Source organism: Phaenicophaeus curvirostris, chromosome 5, assembly GCF_032191515.1.
Source record: "Phaenicophaeus curvirostris isolate KB17595 chromosome 5, BPBGC_Pcur_1.0, whole genome shotgun sequence".
In the NCBI taxonomy this organism is placed as follows: domain Eukaryota; kingdom Metazoa; phylum Chordata; class Aves; order Cuculiformes; family Cuculidae; genus Phaenicophaeus; species Phaenicophaeus curvirostris.
Genome location: NC_091396.1, coordinates 33,093,395 through 33,111,186, shown reverse-complemented (window position 1 = coordinate 33,111,186; position 17,792 = coordinate 33,093,395). Strand labels below are relative to the sequence as shown.

Below are 17,792 nucleotides of genomic sequence, written 5' to 3'. Positions count from 1 at the left end.
AAATCTTTCTGCTAGTACTGCAGAAAGACTTCTATTTACCATCCACTCAAAAACGCACTGATGGCCATGACAGTAAAATCCTGTCCTGCCCTCCTGTTAGTCACCATCTGGTTATTTAGGTGTCATAATTGGTTTCTAGTTTATATTTTGCTTGCTTCTGCTTTCATAAGGATATACCTTCAAATAAACTTCTTGTGATCGTGTTTGTAAGATTGTATGAACAACAGCAAAAGTAACATTACTAAACAAAACTGCAAGATAAGCCAGAAAAAGGTTTTATTAGGAATGGTACATTTAAAACACATGTAAGACTTTGGGGTTAATTTACATATTTCTCAAAAAATGTTTCCCTTCTTTAACAATACAGAAGTTAAAAAAATCTAATTGCAAATTATAAGAATGAACAGTATTTGCAGTGGAAATTTCTATTAGTCAAAACAGTTGTGCATTCAGGAGATTTAAAGACATTATCCCCTTTACACTTAAAACACCATTAACTTTTCCTGTCACAACTGACTACAATTTTCCTGATATTTTTTCGCTGCTGCCATTACTAAAATAACCTTCCTTTCCACCAAGACTATTGCTAGTCATACACACATTATTCGGTATCATACTTTTGGGTATGAAAGCTATGTCACTTTTATAAACATCAAAAACATGGACATGCATATTGACATTTCTGTGCAGTTTTATGGAGTCACCTGTCAAATAAGGCCTCTACATACAATACCACATACTAGTGAGTTACTGGAAAATTATTATAATGAATTCCCAATAATCCTGACATCTGGATGGTACATCTCATTTTAACAGGAAATTCCAAGTTTCATTACTGCTTAACAATGTATTGATTCACTATCCAAATGAGCAATATTTAACTGACCAATGTGTATTCCTGAAAGTCTGTTGCAAATTAAGCATATTATCAAGGTCATTTAAAGCTGGAACTTAAAACAGCCTGTTAAGCCAAGCAACAGGGAAAAAAGTGAACTCTAAACTAAATTCAGCTGGTCCATTCATTCTCACACAGAAAAGTAGCCACGTAACCTTAAAGGAATAGAATCTATGCTTCCTGTTCTCGGAATTAATACCAAGGACAAAAGCTAATGTAGTATTTTGGAAGTCAAAGGCCTTGGAGGTGGAGGGGAAAGTGGGAGACAAGAGAGGGGGGGAAAGCAGCGTATTGTCTCATCCCATTACCTCAGCATTATGTGTACATAATATATCTATGATAGAAATGTTTACTAATAGCAGGGGAAAAAAAAATAAAAAGACTTCCCACTCCAGACTTCACTGAAAGGAGAAAGCTGACAGCCCTCCTCACAGAGATGGCCTATTAGATGACAGGCACTTTGGCAATGTAAGAGGAGGTTACCCTTTCATCATGTTAACTCTTCCCCTCTCAGCTCTCATGTGTAATTTGTCTCAAGTCTTCAAGAAACTCGAATCAAATTAAATGCATTAATACATCTCTAAAAGCAAGTTAACTACGGCTATGAGCAGAGCTTGACCTAGAACGAGATTTTCTTTTAGAAGAAGAGGGAGATGGGGATGAAGCTGGCAAGCTGGAGCGGTGCCTTTTCTGGGAGTAACTCTTTTTAGGTGTACGACTGCGAGAACGGGACCGGGATCGAGATCGGGACCGGGATCGAGATCGGGACCGGGACCTGGACCTTGATCTTGACTTGGACCTGGACCGGCTGTCCGATCTGGAAGATCCTGTAGACCTGGACCTGCTGCGAGACCTTGAATAACTCCTTGATCGAGATCTGCTTCTAGAGAAACATAATTAAAAGCTGTAGTCTCACGTCTCCAACTAAATTTAAAACATGCAATTTAAATTCTCAGTTGCTTCATATGCACATCACATCCATGTGAACATCTGAATGTGCTATGCACACCATTCAGTTATTTCAGAGCTAGATTTTTGTTATGTTCTGTTGCAAGAATATCTTCTTAGGCCAAGTCTAGCAGGAACTGCTAGCCTTGACATTTTCTGCTAACTTGGCAAAATATGAACTGCCTAATAAAAGATATCTCCCCTCCACCCCTGCCAGGAAGAGACAAGTAAATTTTTAGCCCGTTATCAAGAAAAGCACACAAAAGAAAATTTGTACCTGTGCTATTTCTTCTCTCTAGAAACACCCATGTAAATTAGTTAAGAGCTTCTTGCGAGACACTGAAAGTCTCTAAAGGCATGGAATACTAGCACGCTAAGGCCTGGGAGTTTAACACCTCTAGTTGCGTGTCCCTTTTTTCATGAAGAGAAATTGATTTATTTTTAAGAGAGACAATGAAAAAGCTGCAGCTAACATGTTTTTCTAATGACCAAATGGCAGAACTGCTTTTTATTATGCAAGCAAGCTAACTGTTTTTCTTTTATTCTCATGAAAAAGTTGGCTTTCACAATTTAAGAGACATTTCACAGGACTGTGAAGCAGCTTTCCATTAAATTAAAAGGCTTTTAATACCAAAATTCATATATTTTTAGAAGTCTTTTAATTTAAACATCGATTTTTATCTTTAAAAAAAGAATCTTGTTGCTCTAATTCAAAAGCATTCCATTTACCCTGTTTTCAGCAAGTCAGTTCTTACCTAAATCTGTTTACGTTGCTAGAAAGTGGTTCTGTGCAGTGATATTTAGCTTGAGGCCAAAGAATTAGGTAATAAAACTTTGGCATCAATGCTACCCAAAATCCATGCCCTCAGCAGAAATTTATCAGGTCAGGTGACATACCTATGCCTTCTGTGATCTTCAGTCAGTTTAATTCTGCGTCCATTCAGCTCAGTGCCATCCAGTTTTTCCAGCGCACTCTTCATATCACTGTAAGATGCAAATTCCACCACCCTGCAGACCATCAGGAAAAAAAAAAAGTTTCAGAGGAACTGAAAAAGCGAGAACAAGCTTGGATCTTTTTCAATCTGTTGATTCACAGTTTGATGTTTTACTTTCTGAAAGCTAATCTTTAACTTGGCTAACAGGAAAAGATGACAGTCCTTGACATCCATAGCTTTCACATCATCTTAAACACTAGCAGAACTCTCATATGCAATGAGATGGAGGAAATCCAGGAAGCTACACCAGCTGAGGAAACATATTTCAGTCCTCCACAAAACTGCACACTAAAGCTGTCTGAGAAACAAAATAAACTTGCAGACTCACCCACCCTATTTAGATTTTTAACAGTGAATAGAAAAATCCCTTCTTTGTTTTCCCCTCAAAAAAAATCCAAGTTGCATTTGCTTGCAGTTGCCCTAGAGGACTGTTTTTCCAGCACAGACACTCTATACAACCTTCCCACTCTCCTGCTTCGTAGTCTGCAGCAGAATTAAGAATGGAGAGCAGGTAGCTAGTTATTTCCTATGGAGACTGGTTACGTTAACTTCACATAACTTTTATTGAACCAGTGCAAAGCAGCCACAGACAAGGTATTTTAGCTTCAGGAGTCAGATCATAAATGATTATACATAAATAACTCTAACTTAAAGACAGCAGAACTCAATTGTTGAAAGGTATTCTCCCTTCCCTTTCTGCTTTGATACACTGTTTTCATGGTAAAGAGCACAGACTGAGTTTAATAACACTTCTGAACTCCTACTTACTGAGTTTGTTTGTGGGTTGTTTTTCTTTAATTGGAGAAATTTTCATGTCTAAGCCACACCATAGATTTAAATTTCATTTTTTTTTATATTACAGGGATAATCCTAACCCTTACCAGTTTCAGTTACCATAAAGATCTAGATACAAGATGAACTTACCCTTCATTCCTGTTGTTTCTGTGTGCATCCACAAAGGTGACCTCCCCTGCCTTTCTCATGACATCTTTCAAGTCCTGCAGCAAAAGTTAACATTTTAACCTTAAACAGGACACAGATAAGTCACCTAGTAGTAAGTAATGTTCTTCTGAAACTTTCTCTGTTAAGACATCTTAATGTTTTTATATTTTTCTAATCTATAAATATGTATAATTTAGAAAAAAAAAAATCTGAAACAGCCTATGGAATTGCAGCTGCATATAGAAATTTTTACAACTACAGTAAAGAAAATACTGGTTTTAAAATATTCCTGAATCCCCAAACTAGCTGTTATGAAAACACAATGCAACACTTAAAATACCAACTGCAATCAGAAATACAACAGATGAAAAGCAACATCATATTAAATACAAATTTTCATGACTAACACCCCAGTTGAATGACAATCCAATATATGTAGACAAATTCTCTCTATATGCTCACCTCCCCCAGCTTAACAGCAAAATTAAAAGCAAAAAGGTGTAATTAATACCTAATTAATAATTTTACAAAGGGAAAAATTTCTTATATTTCAAGTGAATATCTGTGCCACTATAGTGCCCTGTCAATAGACACCTTGGTATTTAACTTAATAGAGGCTAAACATGTTGACACTGTAAAATTACTTGCTCAGCAATAGGATAAAGTACAAACAAATAATGTAAAAGGTCACTAAAAAGCTAAACATTTGTATAAGTTAAAGTAGTACTTTTACCAAAGAGTATCTGGTTATTTTATAAACCCAGACTACTTACCGCGACATGCCACAAGTGGCAGACGATACAAGAAGGTACCTTAAGCAAAGAGTTGCTTCTCCAATACCTAGCTGGCCAAGAGGAACTCTCTTACATGAGAAAGGCAGAGTGATGGCTCATAGCAATAAGCTTCACGGAGGTACCAGAGGCCCTGAAAGCACTGGACATAGTCTCCAGAAGTGGCTAAAGAACCCGAGGATGATCTGTGCTAGCCAATCGAGATCAAACCCAGGCAAACCAAGATCTAGATTTCCAAAAAACAGGAGTGTCATAGGAACCAAAAGGAAAATTCAGAACAGGCCAAACCCTAGAATTTCAGCCACTAGAAAACCCCCAAATCTTTGGTTCTTTTTCCTCCACATAAGAAAAATGAGGGTTAACCAAATCAGGGTTGTTAGAAGAGGTTCAAAATGCACTTGGTTAGAAATATGCTTAAGGAAGAAAAGATCACAAAACAAAAAGCCAAGAAAAATTTTAAACATTTGCCACAGAATATAAGGCTTAGTTTTATATAATCTTTTAATTAAAATTCAATAGTTTTATTTTAAAAAATGGTGTATTCCAACTAGTAGATTTTTTTTTGTTTCATATGTGCTTAACACAAAGCAACCTTAATAACTGAAAAATGGGTCCTAAAGCACGATTAAAAACAATATTTCAACCTCAGTATGTTTGTCCCTATTTACAGACAAAGAACAAAATTTTGACTGTGCTAAATTCAATGACAGCTTAACCAGATCAGGACTGGTAAGTCAGAAAGAAGTTAGAAAACGTTACTCTACATAATTATTTTCTAATTCGGTAACTTCAAGCTCTAAAACTGAGGGCCCCACAGACTTGCTGAACTATTTGCTGAATCCTAAGGATCCCCATAATGAGATATCATTCATAATAGTTAGAAATAAAATAATAAACAATAAACAATAAATAACACTAATAAAATAAAAGAAATAATAACATTATTATGCTGCCAACATTATTGCTCAAATGACAGTAAGTGTGCATGTGTTATAAAATATAAAAGCTCAACGGAGTATTTGCTGTTATTAGGGCAACGTTTTGAAGTTATCTGCTTTTACTTAACCAGTGGAACAGTCAAATTTCATCCTACGTTTACTGTTCTGTTTCACCTTAAAGAGCACAAGAATATCCTGCTGTCCTTGGCAGCAAAGGAAAAAAAAGGTGTAGGACAACCGTAAATAGGAAAAGCTCATACCAAAAATTAAATCTTGATGTAACACAGATCTACTTTTCCCAACTGCTTGAAAACTCAATGATACTGAAGAACTAATGAAGGTGGCTGAAAAGCTCTGAACATGCAGAAATGTTTCCTAAAATGAGAATTCTGACAGCTTGCCTACTGCTTAGATATGAGATTATCTATTAGCAACATCGTCAACAATTTGAGTAAACTGATCTGAATACTAATTTCATTTGTGGTTGTTTTTTAAATATCCCAACATAATACCTTTTAAAGAAGACAGAAGTTCTCAAAGTGCACACCAAAGACAATATTATGTGACTAAGTTTTAAAGTAAGGGTCCATATTGATTGTGCTTACTAGAAGCTCAGAAATTACAAAGCAAAAATAGTGCCACTACTGTTAATGCATCAGCTATTTTAATCTGTTGTGTAAATAGCATAGTAAAAACACTACAGTCAGTATCAAAGCAGTACAGCTTCAAAACTAAGTAAGGCTTGCATATGAATGTTAGCTTCAAATTTCTGCTGATGCAGGTATCAAGAAGTCTCTTAAGTGCACTAAACGTATATTTAAGAGAATCATTAAAATGCTTAATTAGAATTCTAAAGATTAATCAGTATGAAGTCTGAGCTGGGCAGGCTTCAGCCTAGAATGGTAAGTACACAAAAGGCCATTATAAATATTCCCAAATAAAAGAAAGTTACAGAAATGCCGATTTCTTTTTCCCAAGTTAAGAATTTAATGCTAAACAGCATTATAGGATTTACTATCTTTAACACTCCTTCTAGCTTACTTCTTTGGTCCCTACTGCCATTTCCAAGCGCTGTGTTTTATAACAATTTCTTCATATACATAATTGCATAGCACACCCAGAAGATGTTCAGATGAAATCCACTTGCTCATCACATCAATTCAGAAGTTGTTTTTTTAGTTATTCAATAATTAACACAATTGTACAATTACAACTGAACCTGTCATGCAGAAGATAAACAAACCTAGTTCAACCGTTTATCTACGTGGACTGTACCCAAGCTCTTACGAAACCCATCAGTGGAGCTCCAGGCAAGCCAAACAGCCTCCTCATGTGGATTTAGCTGCAAGACCAAGGCTTTGAACATTCAACACGTTCTACGGCATCTCGCAGTACACTAATTACAGTCTCTTTATTCCAAGACTATAGAGATTAATGAATAAGACTAAACTCCACTATTCACTCACCTTTTGTAAAGCACATCTGTTGCTATGCTTTTAAAAAGTAAACTTTCTATCGACTGTACACCACAGTCCATAGAAAACAACTAAATTAATTGATTACACAGTTAATTCTGTGAAAAGCCAGGCAAAAATTAGCAAAACATTAGCAAGGGATGAAAAGAATGGGGAAGGTGACAAGAAAGCTTCAGAAGACAGATTACTAGCAGTTTGGGGGTTTTAAAAAATACCTGCAGTAAGCATCCGTTACGCAGTAGTTTTCTTAAGATTCCCTTTATGAGTGACGTACTACAAGATTGCTCAATCATGCATCATGTCACAAACATATTTAGCAAAACACAAGAAAAGACCACAAATTTCACTCAAAACAAAGGCATGCGCTTCCAGGTGTAACAATACAAAAGGATGACACAGTTTCAATGGATGCTATGCTTCAATAATTAGAGTCTTCACAAGTTTTACCAGCTGATAAACACAAGTAAGCAAGAATCAGTTCCCAACTACAAAATCTAGTTATAGAACTATTTGCACAGCTGTGAAACAAAAGACTTCTGTAAGTCATTGAATACAAATTTTTTAGCAATCATTGAAGCTTCTGTGCTTATATTTTTATTCAGGTTAAGTATGATGGTTTTATTAAGAAACCAGGCTGAGAGCGATGTTACTTACAGGGCAGGAAAATAAGGTGTAAAAAAAGAAGATAAGATGTTAACTCACCTGCCAGCTGATACGGGATGAAAGGTTTTCAACTATGATCCTGTGTTCAGTACGGATAGGAGGTCCATACCTGCTATAAGAGTTCAGAGGGAAAAAAAAAGGAAAAAGTCTACAGTATAAGGAATTTAGAACTTTAGAAGTGCCTAGAAGAATGAAAATAAGGTGAAGAGAATTAGTTTAATTTTGGCATTTGACAGGCTTGGTTCACACACCTGGTTCTGGAGGATATTCAGGCAATTAAAAAAAATTTTTTTTTAGTTGGTGGGATAAATTCTACTTCGTGTCTGGTAGACAGAAGGTACAATTTACAGGAATCTTAGTCCATGCTTCTAAACCACTTCTTAATATTTATAAATGCCATCATGACCTATAGTAGATATTTTTGTGGATAGAAATATTCTTATTTTAGCAAAATGAAAGCTAAGGTAACTGGTTCCCCTGAAATAAGTGTGGCAGTTGACAGGTCCTGAATGCAAGCTGGTGGCTTTCATTTAATCAAAAATTAAAGACCCCATCAAAAGTGAACATGTGGCTTGAAAATTTTCATACAGAAAGGAAAAGTAAGACATCTGGAAAAAAATCCTGGCCTTACAGATCATTCCTATTCCCAATCCTAGTCATTCTGAATCCAAAGGGATCTGAGAACTATGAAAAAAAGGTATACCAGCCTTTTGGTAAGTAATGCAGGATTCTAAAAAACAGTACTACATTGTATTACTATAAGATTCAAGAACACTGACCTTTGACAAAATTACTCTCATCTTCTTGTCCCATAGAAACATAATCCTAAATTGTGCGCATTGATTTGTACACTGAAGCACAGGCAATTTCATTTCAGTGCATACCTCAAAGTGTCCCAATTTTTTTCAGAACATCCAGATCTTCCAGGCATTTAAACAGAGGTCCCAGAGTCCCCAAACTGGCAGGCTGAGTCTCATTTTTCCATTACTGAAAACCGCAGTCTCTTCCTGTCTGGCACTGGCAGTCTGACGTTATGAACATGACTACAACGTCAGATGCCCACGACCTTCAATCACACTTCCTACTTTAAAAGTCCACTTTTAGCCTGGACCTCGGACCAATTATAGCGCATCAAGGTTACTGCCACTAAAGAAAAAATAATCCAATTATCATACTTGCATATGCAAATTAATGTTCCAGACACTGGTTTGTAACTGGCAGCAATTCTGACTTTGAAATAAACACCAACGTTTATGTCAGTCAAGCCTTTGTCTTTCTTCCAAACTCTACTCTGCCAAGGCCACAGCTATAAATGTTTCTACAGAGTAAATTAGTCCTTACGTATTTACGTAACACAGGTAGATACAAAGTACAAAGATGCAATGTGTAGTTGTTTGATGGAATGCATGCAAACCTACAGAATTTTCACAAAATCCACTGCAAACTGGTGCAAGGTTTTCCACTAGTGTAAACCACTGAGAGTGAACAATTCCACAAATACTGTATGTCCCCTACAGGCATTCTAGATATGAGGTACATCCGATCTTTCAGATTCCACTGTCAGACAGAGGCTCTCATTCTGCAAGGCACCTGATCGATCAGGAAGCTTAGTCAAATGGCATTTAAACACTTCTGCATGTGCTTGTTTCTAGTGCCCTAGCACTGTGTCTAACATACAGTTCCTTTTGTATGCTGTGCTGAAGTAAGCATTTTGATAAGGATAAAATTGGAAATATGAAAGCCTGGTTAGATGGTAAATACCTCAAAGTAGCGCTCTACAATACTTCTACATAGTCTGTAAGCTCAGTTTAATGACACAAGCCGCAATAGAGAAGCTCTACTTTTCTTGATTTAGTGCTAAAAATAGTGAATCCAAATGCAGCATTACTCCTTCACGTCATTTACACAACAGCAGGCAGCAAGATCAATGTAGCGCCTACAACATGGAGAGGGAACATAGGTTTGTGAATCTCTGAGAGTCAGTTAAACTGCTTTGAAATCCACGTTCTCAGCCAGAAGAGGTAAATAATAGCAATGGACCTCCAACGTTTGAGAACATAAAATTTCTTCTGTGAAGCTGCACAAGTAAACAGAGGTAGATTCCTCACTCCAGCCACAGGAGGAAAACAATATTTCAATACAGTTCTTCAGTTAACTGTGTTTGTAGGAAACGAGTACAAATCACCCACCTAGATCCACTCTGGTAATAACTGAACCGTTGTGCAAATCTGCCCCTTCCTCTTCGGGCTCGAGCAGGCTCAATTGTAACCCTTATGACAGGAACAAAACAAAACAAGCAAGCAAAAAATAGAACACAAACTTTAAGTATTGGACACTGACTTAAATTTTTCACAGCTCAAAGCACATGTGCTCAAACAAGAATTATCTTGCCCTTGTAAGCAAGGATTTATAAACACAGTCCCCAGCATTTCTTAAAGAGCCAGAAGAGTGGCATTCTCTTGGCTCACTCATCTCCCTCAGACTTTCATGGAAATTGTGACCGGTCTGTTATTCAGACTGAAGCAATTACATTTATTCAACCAGAGCCTAGGAGTAATCACAGAGAGGGAAGAGAGCACCAAAATAAGTAACAATAACCTAATGATATAAGCACAGATTCCACAATCAAAATAAAAATTACATTAACATACAATGACTATAGTCCACACTGGTGCAAACCAAAGGGCAACACTGCAAATGACAAAAGGCTATCATCAGGTTATTTTCTGAAGTCAACAGACAGATAAATAACAAATAAATAAGTTCACTTGGCTTTTACTAACATTTCTAATGACAAGACCTTGAGTTAGCTTTGAAGGAAAAACAACTGCAAGTGAAGAAAACAGTCAGCCTTGCTCCAAACCATCCCTCCTCCAGTCCCAAACTTTCTTTGCCTTATATAAGACTGTAGCCAGGATCCCAACAAACCTCTTCAGATAAAGTTATGGAAGGTGTGTCCCATCATAGAGCCACAAGAAACGGGTGACAGAGACCAAGCTAATGCACTGTATTTACATACAAAGTACTTCTGCTGTTCTTAAGGGAAATGATGGTACCATGCTCACCTTTCATCACACAACTCTTTACCATTTAATTCATAAATCGCATCATCAGCATCCCTGTGGTCTTCAAATTCCTAGAAAGAAAACAGGAATAAAAAGGTATTTTCCATCATAGTCTATTCAAATGCTAGGAAACTTGTTTTTCTTTACAAATTTTACATTTCTGCAGCAAGTATCAGCCAGAATTTTGAACAAGGAAGCAGATTTCTAGTACACTTACAACTGAAAAGCCAAGATGTTCCCATTAAAACCACTTCTCCTCTCTCCACCCTGCAAACTGTTTTGCCAACCTCAGTTGTTTCAGTGTAACTATTTGCAGGACCAATATAAAATTAATTAATTAAATTACAGAAATATCTTCTTGGGGGGGGGGGTGTACCTCAAAGCACACGGTTTAAAACACAGCCCTGCATACAGGGAAACCCTATATAAAAGCACAAGCTGATCAGCTGCAAACAGACAGGAAAGCTATGCACTCCCCAGATCCTCTTAAGAGTTCCAGGGTCGATTCAATTCTTACTGAATTGGCAAAAGAAGAATAAACCAGAAAAAAAAGCCTTTCTGAAATTTTTCTGAATGAACTCGGCTTGCTAGTCTGGCGAAAAGGTGCCCATCTAAGAAAATTAAGAAACACAAGTCCCTCTTCAGCACAGGCCCCCTGTGGGTCTGGCTCAGTTGTAACACGCAACTCCATATACTTTTGCAGCAGAATCTGTTGCTTCGCTTTTGACCGCAATGCTGCTTCAGTCAGTCCGAGTAGCCTCTGCCCACTATCCAGCTCACTGTTTTTTTGCCAAAGCTGTTTGTACAGCTCCGCAGGTAACTAGGTCAAGAAACCAATCCAGATGAAAAGAGCACACTTTGAGCAGGAGGTGGGGCAAAACCCACAAAGTTAATTTTTCAACTAGATAAGCTTCCCAAGTATGTTCATTATGTGGCTGAACAACTGTGGTAACACTGTGTGAAGCAAAGGAAAAGAGAAAAGAAATGAAGCAGTGAGAACAAGGAGCTGGGCAGGGACTGCTTGAACCAATAATGTGGATGGGGAAAAAAAATTGTGGAACTGTAGCTTGAGAGCAAGAAACAACAGAGAAGAAGCTTCTCAAATTGAAGAAAGTGTTTGCATAACTATAAACAGCTTTTCAGAAGCAATACTGGCTTAAGCAATCTTCCCCCTTCTGCACTGAAATCCGTTTCACTACAAAGTGAAACATCACATCCTTGCACAATGATGCAAAGATTATCTTGACAAAATTCATTTAGGCCTAGCATTTAAGAGTATCAATAGTTATCACCTACAATTCCCATGATTTCAGCTAGTTTCTAACAAACTGAATATCTGCAAGTCTACCTAGCTCTACATACTAGCTTTATGGTCTGAAGTTTAAAAACATTTTGCACTGAAATCTACAAAATTTAAGTAAATATAATTAGTTTCAAAGATCAAACCATTACTCGGATCAAATGCAATGAAAAATGCTTTTAACACTACAATGTTCCATCTAAACCACTTGGGGTTTTATGAGGTTTTATAAATATGTATTTTAAATAAACAAAACCAAAGATGAACTGGCAGTCCAGGACAGCTGAGGTACCTCAAAGGGTAATGCTATCCAATCTACTTACAGATAATCTAGATGACAGGACAGAGCACACCCTCAACAGTTTTGTGGCTGAAACCAAAGTAGGAGGAGAAATAGATATACCAGAAGGAAAAAAACTCCACACAGAGACCCTGATGGGCTGACAAGATTAGGCCAACAACAATCTCAAGTTTTAACAGAAGACAAACATGAAGTCCTGCATCTGAGCTAGAATAATTCTAAGCAGAATAGGCAGGGATCTGAGCAGCTGGAGTGTGACTCTGCTGAAAAGGACATGGAAATCCTTGTAAGAAAGTCAGATAAGTGTGAGTCAGCAGTTTGACCTTGCTGCAATCAAAGCAAACCGTTTCCCTGGCTACATAAGTAAGAGTACAGCCAGTAGAACAGGGGATGTGATTATTCCACCCTGCTTGGCATTTGTTAGGCCACACCTGGAACAGTGTCTAGTTTTAGTCCTTCCAGCTCAAGAAACACAACGAAGAACGGAAGCAGGACCAGCAGAGGGCCACCAAAACTGATCAGAAGGTTGGATAACAAAGAAAGGTTGAGAGTGCAGTGTTTGTTTAGGCTGAAGAAGGAGCTCAGAGGGGAGCCAGCCAGTCTTCCAAAACCTAAAACGCAGTTAGAGAGATGAAAGAAGTGGTTCCTTCATGAGGGTGCAGTGACGGCATGACAGGTAAAGGGAGGGGAGGAATTATGTTCAGATGTAAGGAAAAAATTCATCATAACAACAATTAAATTTTTTAGACAGTTATGGGACAATTATTCAAGCTTATTAGTTAGCTTTGAAAAGAAAATGCTTCTGCCTAGGAATTGGAGAAAAGAGGAAGGAGGGCTGGCTGACTCACGTACTGGAGTTGAACAGAAGTTGTTCCTGAATGAGTCAACAGCCCTGCCCAGGAAAAAAGAGGAATGCTCAGGGAAAGGTGATTGAGAAATAGCAGCGATTGGAAAACACACACTAAATAAAGGCAGGTTCATGTCTAGATTGGCCATTTACCTCCAGACTTTAAGAGGCAGGTATTTACCTACTGGCAGTCAACAAGAAGTAGCTCATACTGCAGTGCAACAAGGAACCGGCATGTGTAGGAGACAAGGAGTAATACTCGTATGAAACTGAAGTAAGTGAAGCCTGTTTTTTTGTTCCTTTCCCATAGCTTCCCCCAAGGGACTGATCTTGGAGGAACAAAGGGCATAATGCGAGGGCAGTATCAACCTTTCTAGTTTCAGCTAAGTGTGGTAGAACAGCTAATTCTCAGTTCTCGGGAGACAACAGTGTAAGAAAAAGGCTGATCCTGAGTCAACTTGGGAAAATGAAGCCATAAAAATCTGGACAACAGTTCAGGACCACAGAGCTATAAAAGCTGTGGTAGGAAGCTAAGGTGAGATTAATGGTATATTTCATTTAATGGTCTGACAGACACATACGCTCCATGAAAATATATTGATGGTGACTATGCCCAACCTTAGCTGCACAAGAATTAAAAGCTGTGCTGCTCAAATCCAACAGCAAGCACCTATTACACCTGCTGCCTTAGCCAACTACTTTGCTTTTAAACCAGGCCATTATCTAGAGATATGACTGAAAAGACTAGGACTGAGAGAGGAATTTAAGCGGTTCTATATATACACTTTTCTCCAGGTCAAGACTTTGTCAAGTTCTGCAATGCCACAATAGGATATTTGTACTGTCCTCAGAAATAAGGGAAAAAAAAAAATCTATGGAAGCCTATGATCAGACAAGGCATTTAATGTAGCTAGAGTATTACCTAGATTTTGAGCACAACCTGGCAAAACTGTAATCCCAGAGCTGTTTAATATCTTTATCAATGATATAGACAGTGGGATTGCAAGTTTGCAGATGACACCAACCTGAGTGGTGCAGTTATCATACCAGAAGGACAGGATGTCACCCAGAAGGATCTGGACAAGCTGTAGAAGTGGGCCTGTGCAAACCTCACGAGGTTCAACAAGGCCAAATGCAAGGTCCTACACCTGGGTCGGGGCAATCCTCGGTTTCAGTACAGGATGGGGAATGATGTGACTGAAAGCAGCCCTGTGGAGAAGGACTTGGGGATGCTGATTGATGAGAAGCTTGACATGAGCCGGCAATGTGCGTTCGCAGCCCAGGCCAACCACGTCCTGGGCTGTGTCAAAAGTAGAGTGGCCAGCAAGTCGAGGGAGGCGATTCTCTGACTCTACTCCACTCTTGTGAGACCCCACCTGGAGTACTGTGTCCAGTTCTGGAATCCTCAACATAAGGAGGATATGGAGCTGTTGGAATGGGCCCAGAGGAGGGCTACAAAGGTAATCAGAGGGCTGGAGCATCTCCCATATTAGGACAGGCTGAGAGAGTTGGGCTTGTTCTGCCTGAAGAAGAGAAGGCTCCGAGGAAACCTTATAGCAACTTTCCAGCACCTGAAGGGGGCCTACAAGAAAGCTGGGGAGGGACTTTTTACAAGGGCGTGTAGTGATAGGGTGATGGGGAATGGCTATAAATTGAAAGGGGGAAGATTTAGTTTAGACATTTGGAAGAAATTATTCCTGATGAGGGTGGTGAGGCACTGGAACAGGTTGCCCAGGGAAGGTGTGGCTGCCCCATCCCTGGAGGTGTTCAAGGCCAGGTTAGATGGGCCTTGGGCAGCCTGGTCTAGTGGGAGGTGTCCCTGCCCATGGCAGGGGGGTTGGAACTGGATGATCTTTAAGGTCCCTCCCAATCCAAATGTTTCTATGATTCTGTTATTAATATTTTCTGCTCCCACTGGAACTATTATTTTGTTAAGCATCTTCCCTTCCTTGCCATCAGCCTAGCATGCCTAACACCTGCAAGCAAAAGAAAGGTAAAAGAAGTATTACTTACCACAAATCCGAATCCATTTTTTAGATGGATTTCTCGTATGCGTCCATATCCTTTGAAGAACTTCTCCACATCCCGTTCCCGAGCACGTGAGCTCAAGTGTCCAACGAAGACACGGCAGCCACTCATCTTAAGGTTGATGCTAAGAAAGAAAACAGCACTGTTTATCAGATAAACAAACTTAAAATTAGGTGACTAAGATCACATTTACATCTCATAAAACCCTGGTTAAATAGGATTTGATTTTATTGTCCTCCAGGTATACATGTTAAAACCACAATTCTCTACAGCCAGAGAAGTGAGAAAATCCTGCCTTACTGATTCCCAGCCACATAACTCCCAGTTTTGTCCTTTTCAGTCATACAACTTAAAGATTTCTTGTATTCAAAATAATGTTTTTGTAGACTCATAAGGCTTTTGTATCACAAAACACTAAAAACCCTACTCTATAAACTCCAAGATTAATTCACTGGGCTAACTACAGTTAAAAAGAAGTACATAACTGTTATGCTAATAATTGGAATAACAACACAAACCACTCAGACTTTTGCTTTCACCTGAACGAACTGCTGCAATAAAAGGAACATTAGCATTCAAAAGATAAACAGCAATCAGCAAATTATTTTTATTTGCACTAACCATAAAATACCTTATTCTAACAGCCTATCAAGTTAAGAAGAAGAAACATGATGTTATTATGAGATTTCAACAACGGCAAAACCAAAGGCTATTTCAGATATTCAGATTTTTAAAATTATCTATTTGTCCAGGACACACAATTTGAGATATTTAATGGAACTCCATTGTCTATGTTGAGTATGTCACTTTTTCAAGCTTATGTAATTAAAAAATTTTTTAAGTTCTTGCACCTGGAAAATATTAATTATTTGGCTCACTTGGTGAGCTTGCTGCCATACAAAAAACCCCCAAGGGATCAAGGCTCTAAGGAGTGAAAGTACAATGTGATGTTATATTACAACACTGAGCTGTAAAGCAGACAGAGTAAATAAACAGCTGTGAAAGTAGATCAAGACAACCTGGATGCAGTTTTTTGAATTAGTGTGATTTGCCATCTGTCTTAACATCCATTAGGTTTCTATTGATTAGCTTCTCTACTCGGGCTCACTCTCCATTAGAGAAGTGCCAGAAGTTTGGAAAAATCATAGAATAGTTTGGGTTGGAAGGGACCTTGAAGATCACCCAGTTCCAACCCTCCCGTGATGGACAGGGACACCTCCCACAGGATCAGGTTGCCCAAGGCCCCATCCAACCTTGACAGGGCACAGGGCTTCTTATGGGGCGGGGGTAAAGTGCAAGAGCACTTCCTTAGACTAGCCTAAACTGCCCGTGAACCACGACCTGAGGTGATAGCTATTTAGTCACTCTCACGTGAAAGATTTTGTGTTTCTCCTACAAGGGCCTACGCTGCCCTTTGTAACCACTCCGTCCTTTGTGCTCACGCCTGCGTTTTTATGCCCGCACGGCAGCGCAGCTCGGAGGGCCGATTCAGCGCCCTCTCGGAGCAGCCAGCGGCCGGGCTATTAAGGGCCTCTGCAGGGGAAGGGCGGCCTTACGTAAGCACGTGCTTTAAAACACAGTAAAAACAGTCACTCGGGCAACGGCGTTCGGGTCGGGAACAACGCAGATCCGACAGACTAAAACACGGCGTCGCGGCTGTCGGACAGCTTTCCTTCTAGAAAAACAAGATGGGGAGAAGAATCGCGGAAGGAAACGAACGCGGGGCGGGCGGGACTGGCCGCCGGAGGAACTGTCACAGCGTCAGACGCGCCGCTGGCGCCGCCGCCCGGGGCCGCCCGGGCCGCTGGCCTCACACAAGGCCCCGGCGCCAGGCCGCCTGATCGCTCCCCGCTCGCAGGAGGCGGGCCGCCCGCGGGCAGGAGGCGCCTCTCCTCGGTCGCGGCCCTCAGGCCATGGCGGATCCCAACCCCCACCCCGCGCCGCGGCCCGGCCCGCCCCCACCCCGCCACCGCCGGCTGCCACAACCCCGCTCGCAACTCGCCCCTTCCCCCCCAGCCCCGACCCCCCCGGCGCCGAGAAATCCTCCCCGGGGGAAAGGCGGCCGCTCACCGTCACGGAGCTCCGGGAGCTGCAGGCCGCGAGTCGATCCGCTCTGTCCCCGCCGCGGCGGCAATGGCTGCCAGGCTGCTGCGCGAGACCGCAACGCCGCGCGCGCACCCGCCTCCCGGCATGCACCGCGCGCACCGCCGCTGGGTCCTAGCGCCGCCCCCCTCCCCCACCTCCAAACCGGCCCGGCCCGGCCCGCGCGGCGCTGGGACAGACCTTGCGGGGCGTGTCCGGGGAGGGGGAGCGGCGCTAGGACCGCGCGAGGGGTCCCGGGTTACCGGACTGGGCAGCGCTGGGAATGGGAGTCCTGGGGAATGGGGGTCCCGGGGCACCGCTGGGACGACCCGAGGGCAGGGGGTCCCGGGAGCAGCGCTAGGACTGCCCTGGGGCACCGCAGAGACCGCCTGGGGGGATGGGGATCCCGGGGCAGTGGTGGGGTCGCCCGGGGGGAATGGGGGTCCCGGGGCACCGGACTGGACAGCACTGGGAGCGCTCAAGAGATGGGGGTCCCGGGGCAGTGCTGGGACCGTCCGGGGA

General features: G+C 40.8%; 1 protein-coding gene across 2 annotated transcripts; it reads right to left on the bottom strand.

Moving 5' to 3' along the window:
* Positions 1-259: 259 nt before the first annotated feature.
* Positions 260-17,393, bottom strand: LOC138721270 (serine/arginine-rich splicing factor 5-like). Of its 2 annotated transcripts, none has more exons than XM_069858174.1 (8): positions 17,259-17,393; positions 15,174-15,312; positions 10,713-10,783; positions 9,837-9,917; positions 7,687-7,759; positions 3,763-3,836; positions 2,741-2,851; positions 260-1,778 (listed from the first exon to the last, which is right to left on the bottom strand). In XM_069858174.1, exons 2-8 carry the CDS (start codon positions 15,297-15,299, stop codon positions 1,487-1,489), a joined length of 828 nt encoding a protein of 275 aa, XP_069714275.1. In that variant the 5' UTR covers positions 15,300-15,312; positions 17,259-17,393; the 3' UTR covers positions 260-1,486. The 2 variants fall into 2 exon arrangements, with proteins under 2 accessions (XP_069714275.1, XP_069714276.1); XM_069858175.1 differs by having other exon boundaries at positions 7,687-7,756.
* Between the last annotated feature and the right edge of the window lie 399 nt (positions 17,394-17,792).

Bases quoted from the DNA above. Each gene is read 5' to 3' on its own strand.
- LOC138721270 (XM_069858174.1), bottom strand. From the start codon at position 15,299: ATGAGTGGCTGCCGTGTCTTCGTTGGACACTTGAGCTCACGTGCTCGG. The intron at 9,918-10,712 runs GTGAGCATGGTA...TCCTGTCATAAG, and splicing joins AAAGAGTTGTGTGATGAAAG to GGTTACAATTGAGCCTGCTC. The intron at 1,779-2,740 runs GTATGTCACCTG...ATGTTTCTCTAG, and splicing joins GAAGATCACAGAAGGCATAG to AAGCAGATCTCGATCAAGGA.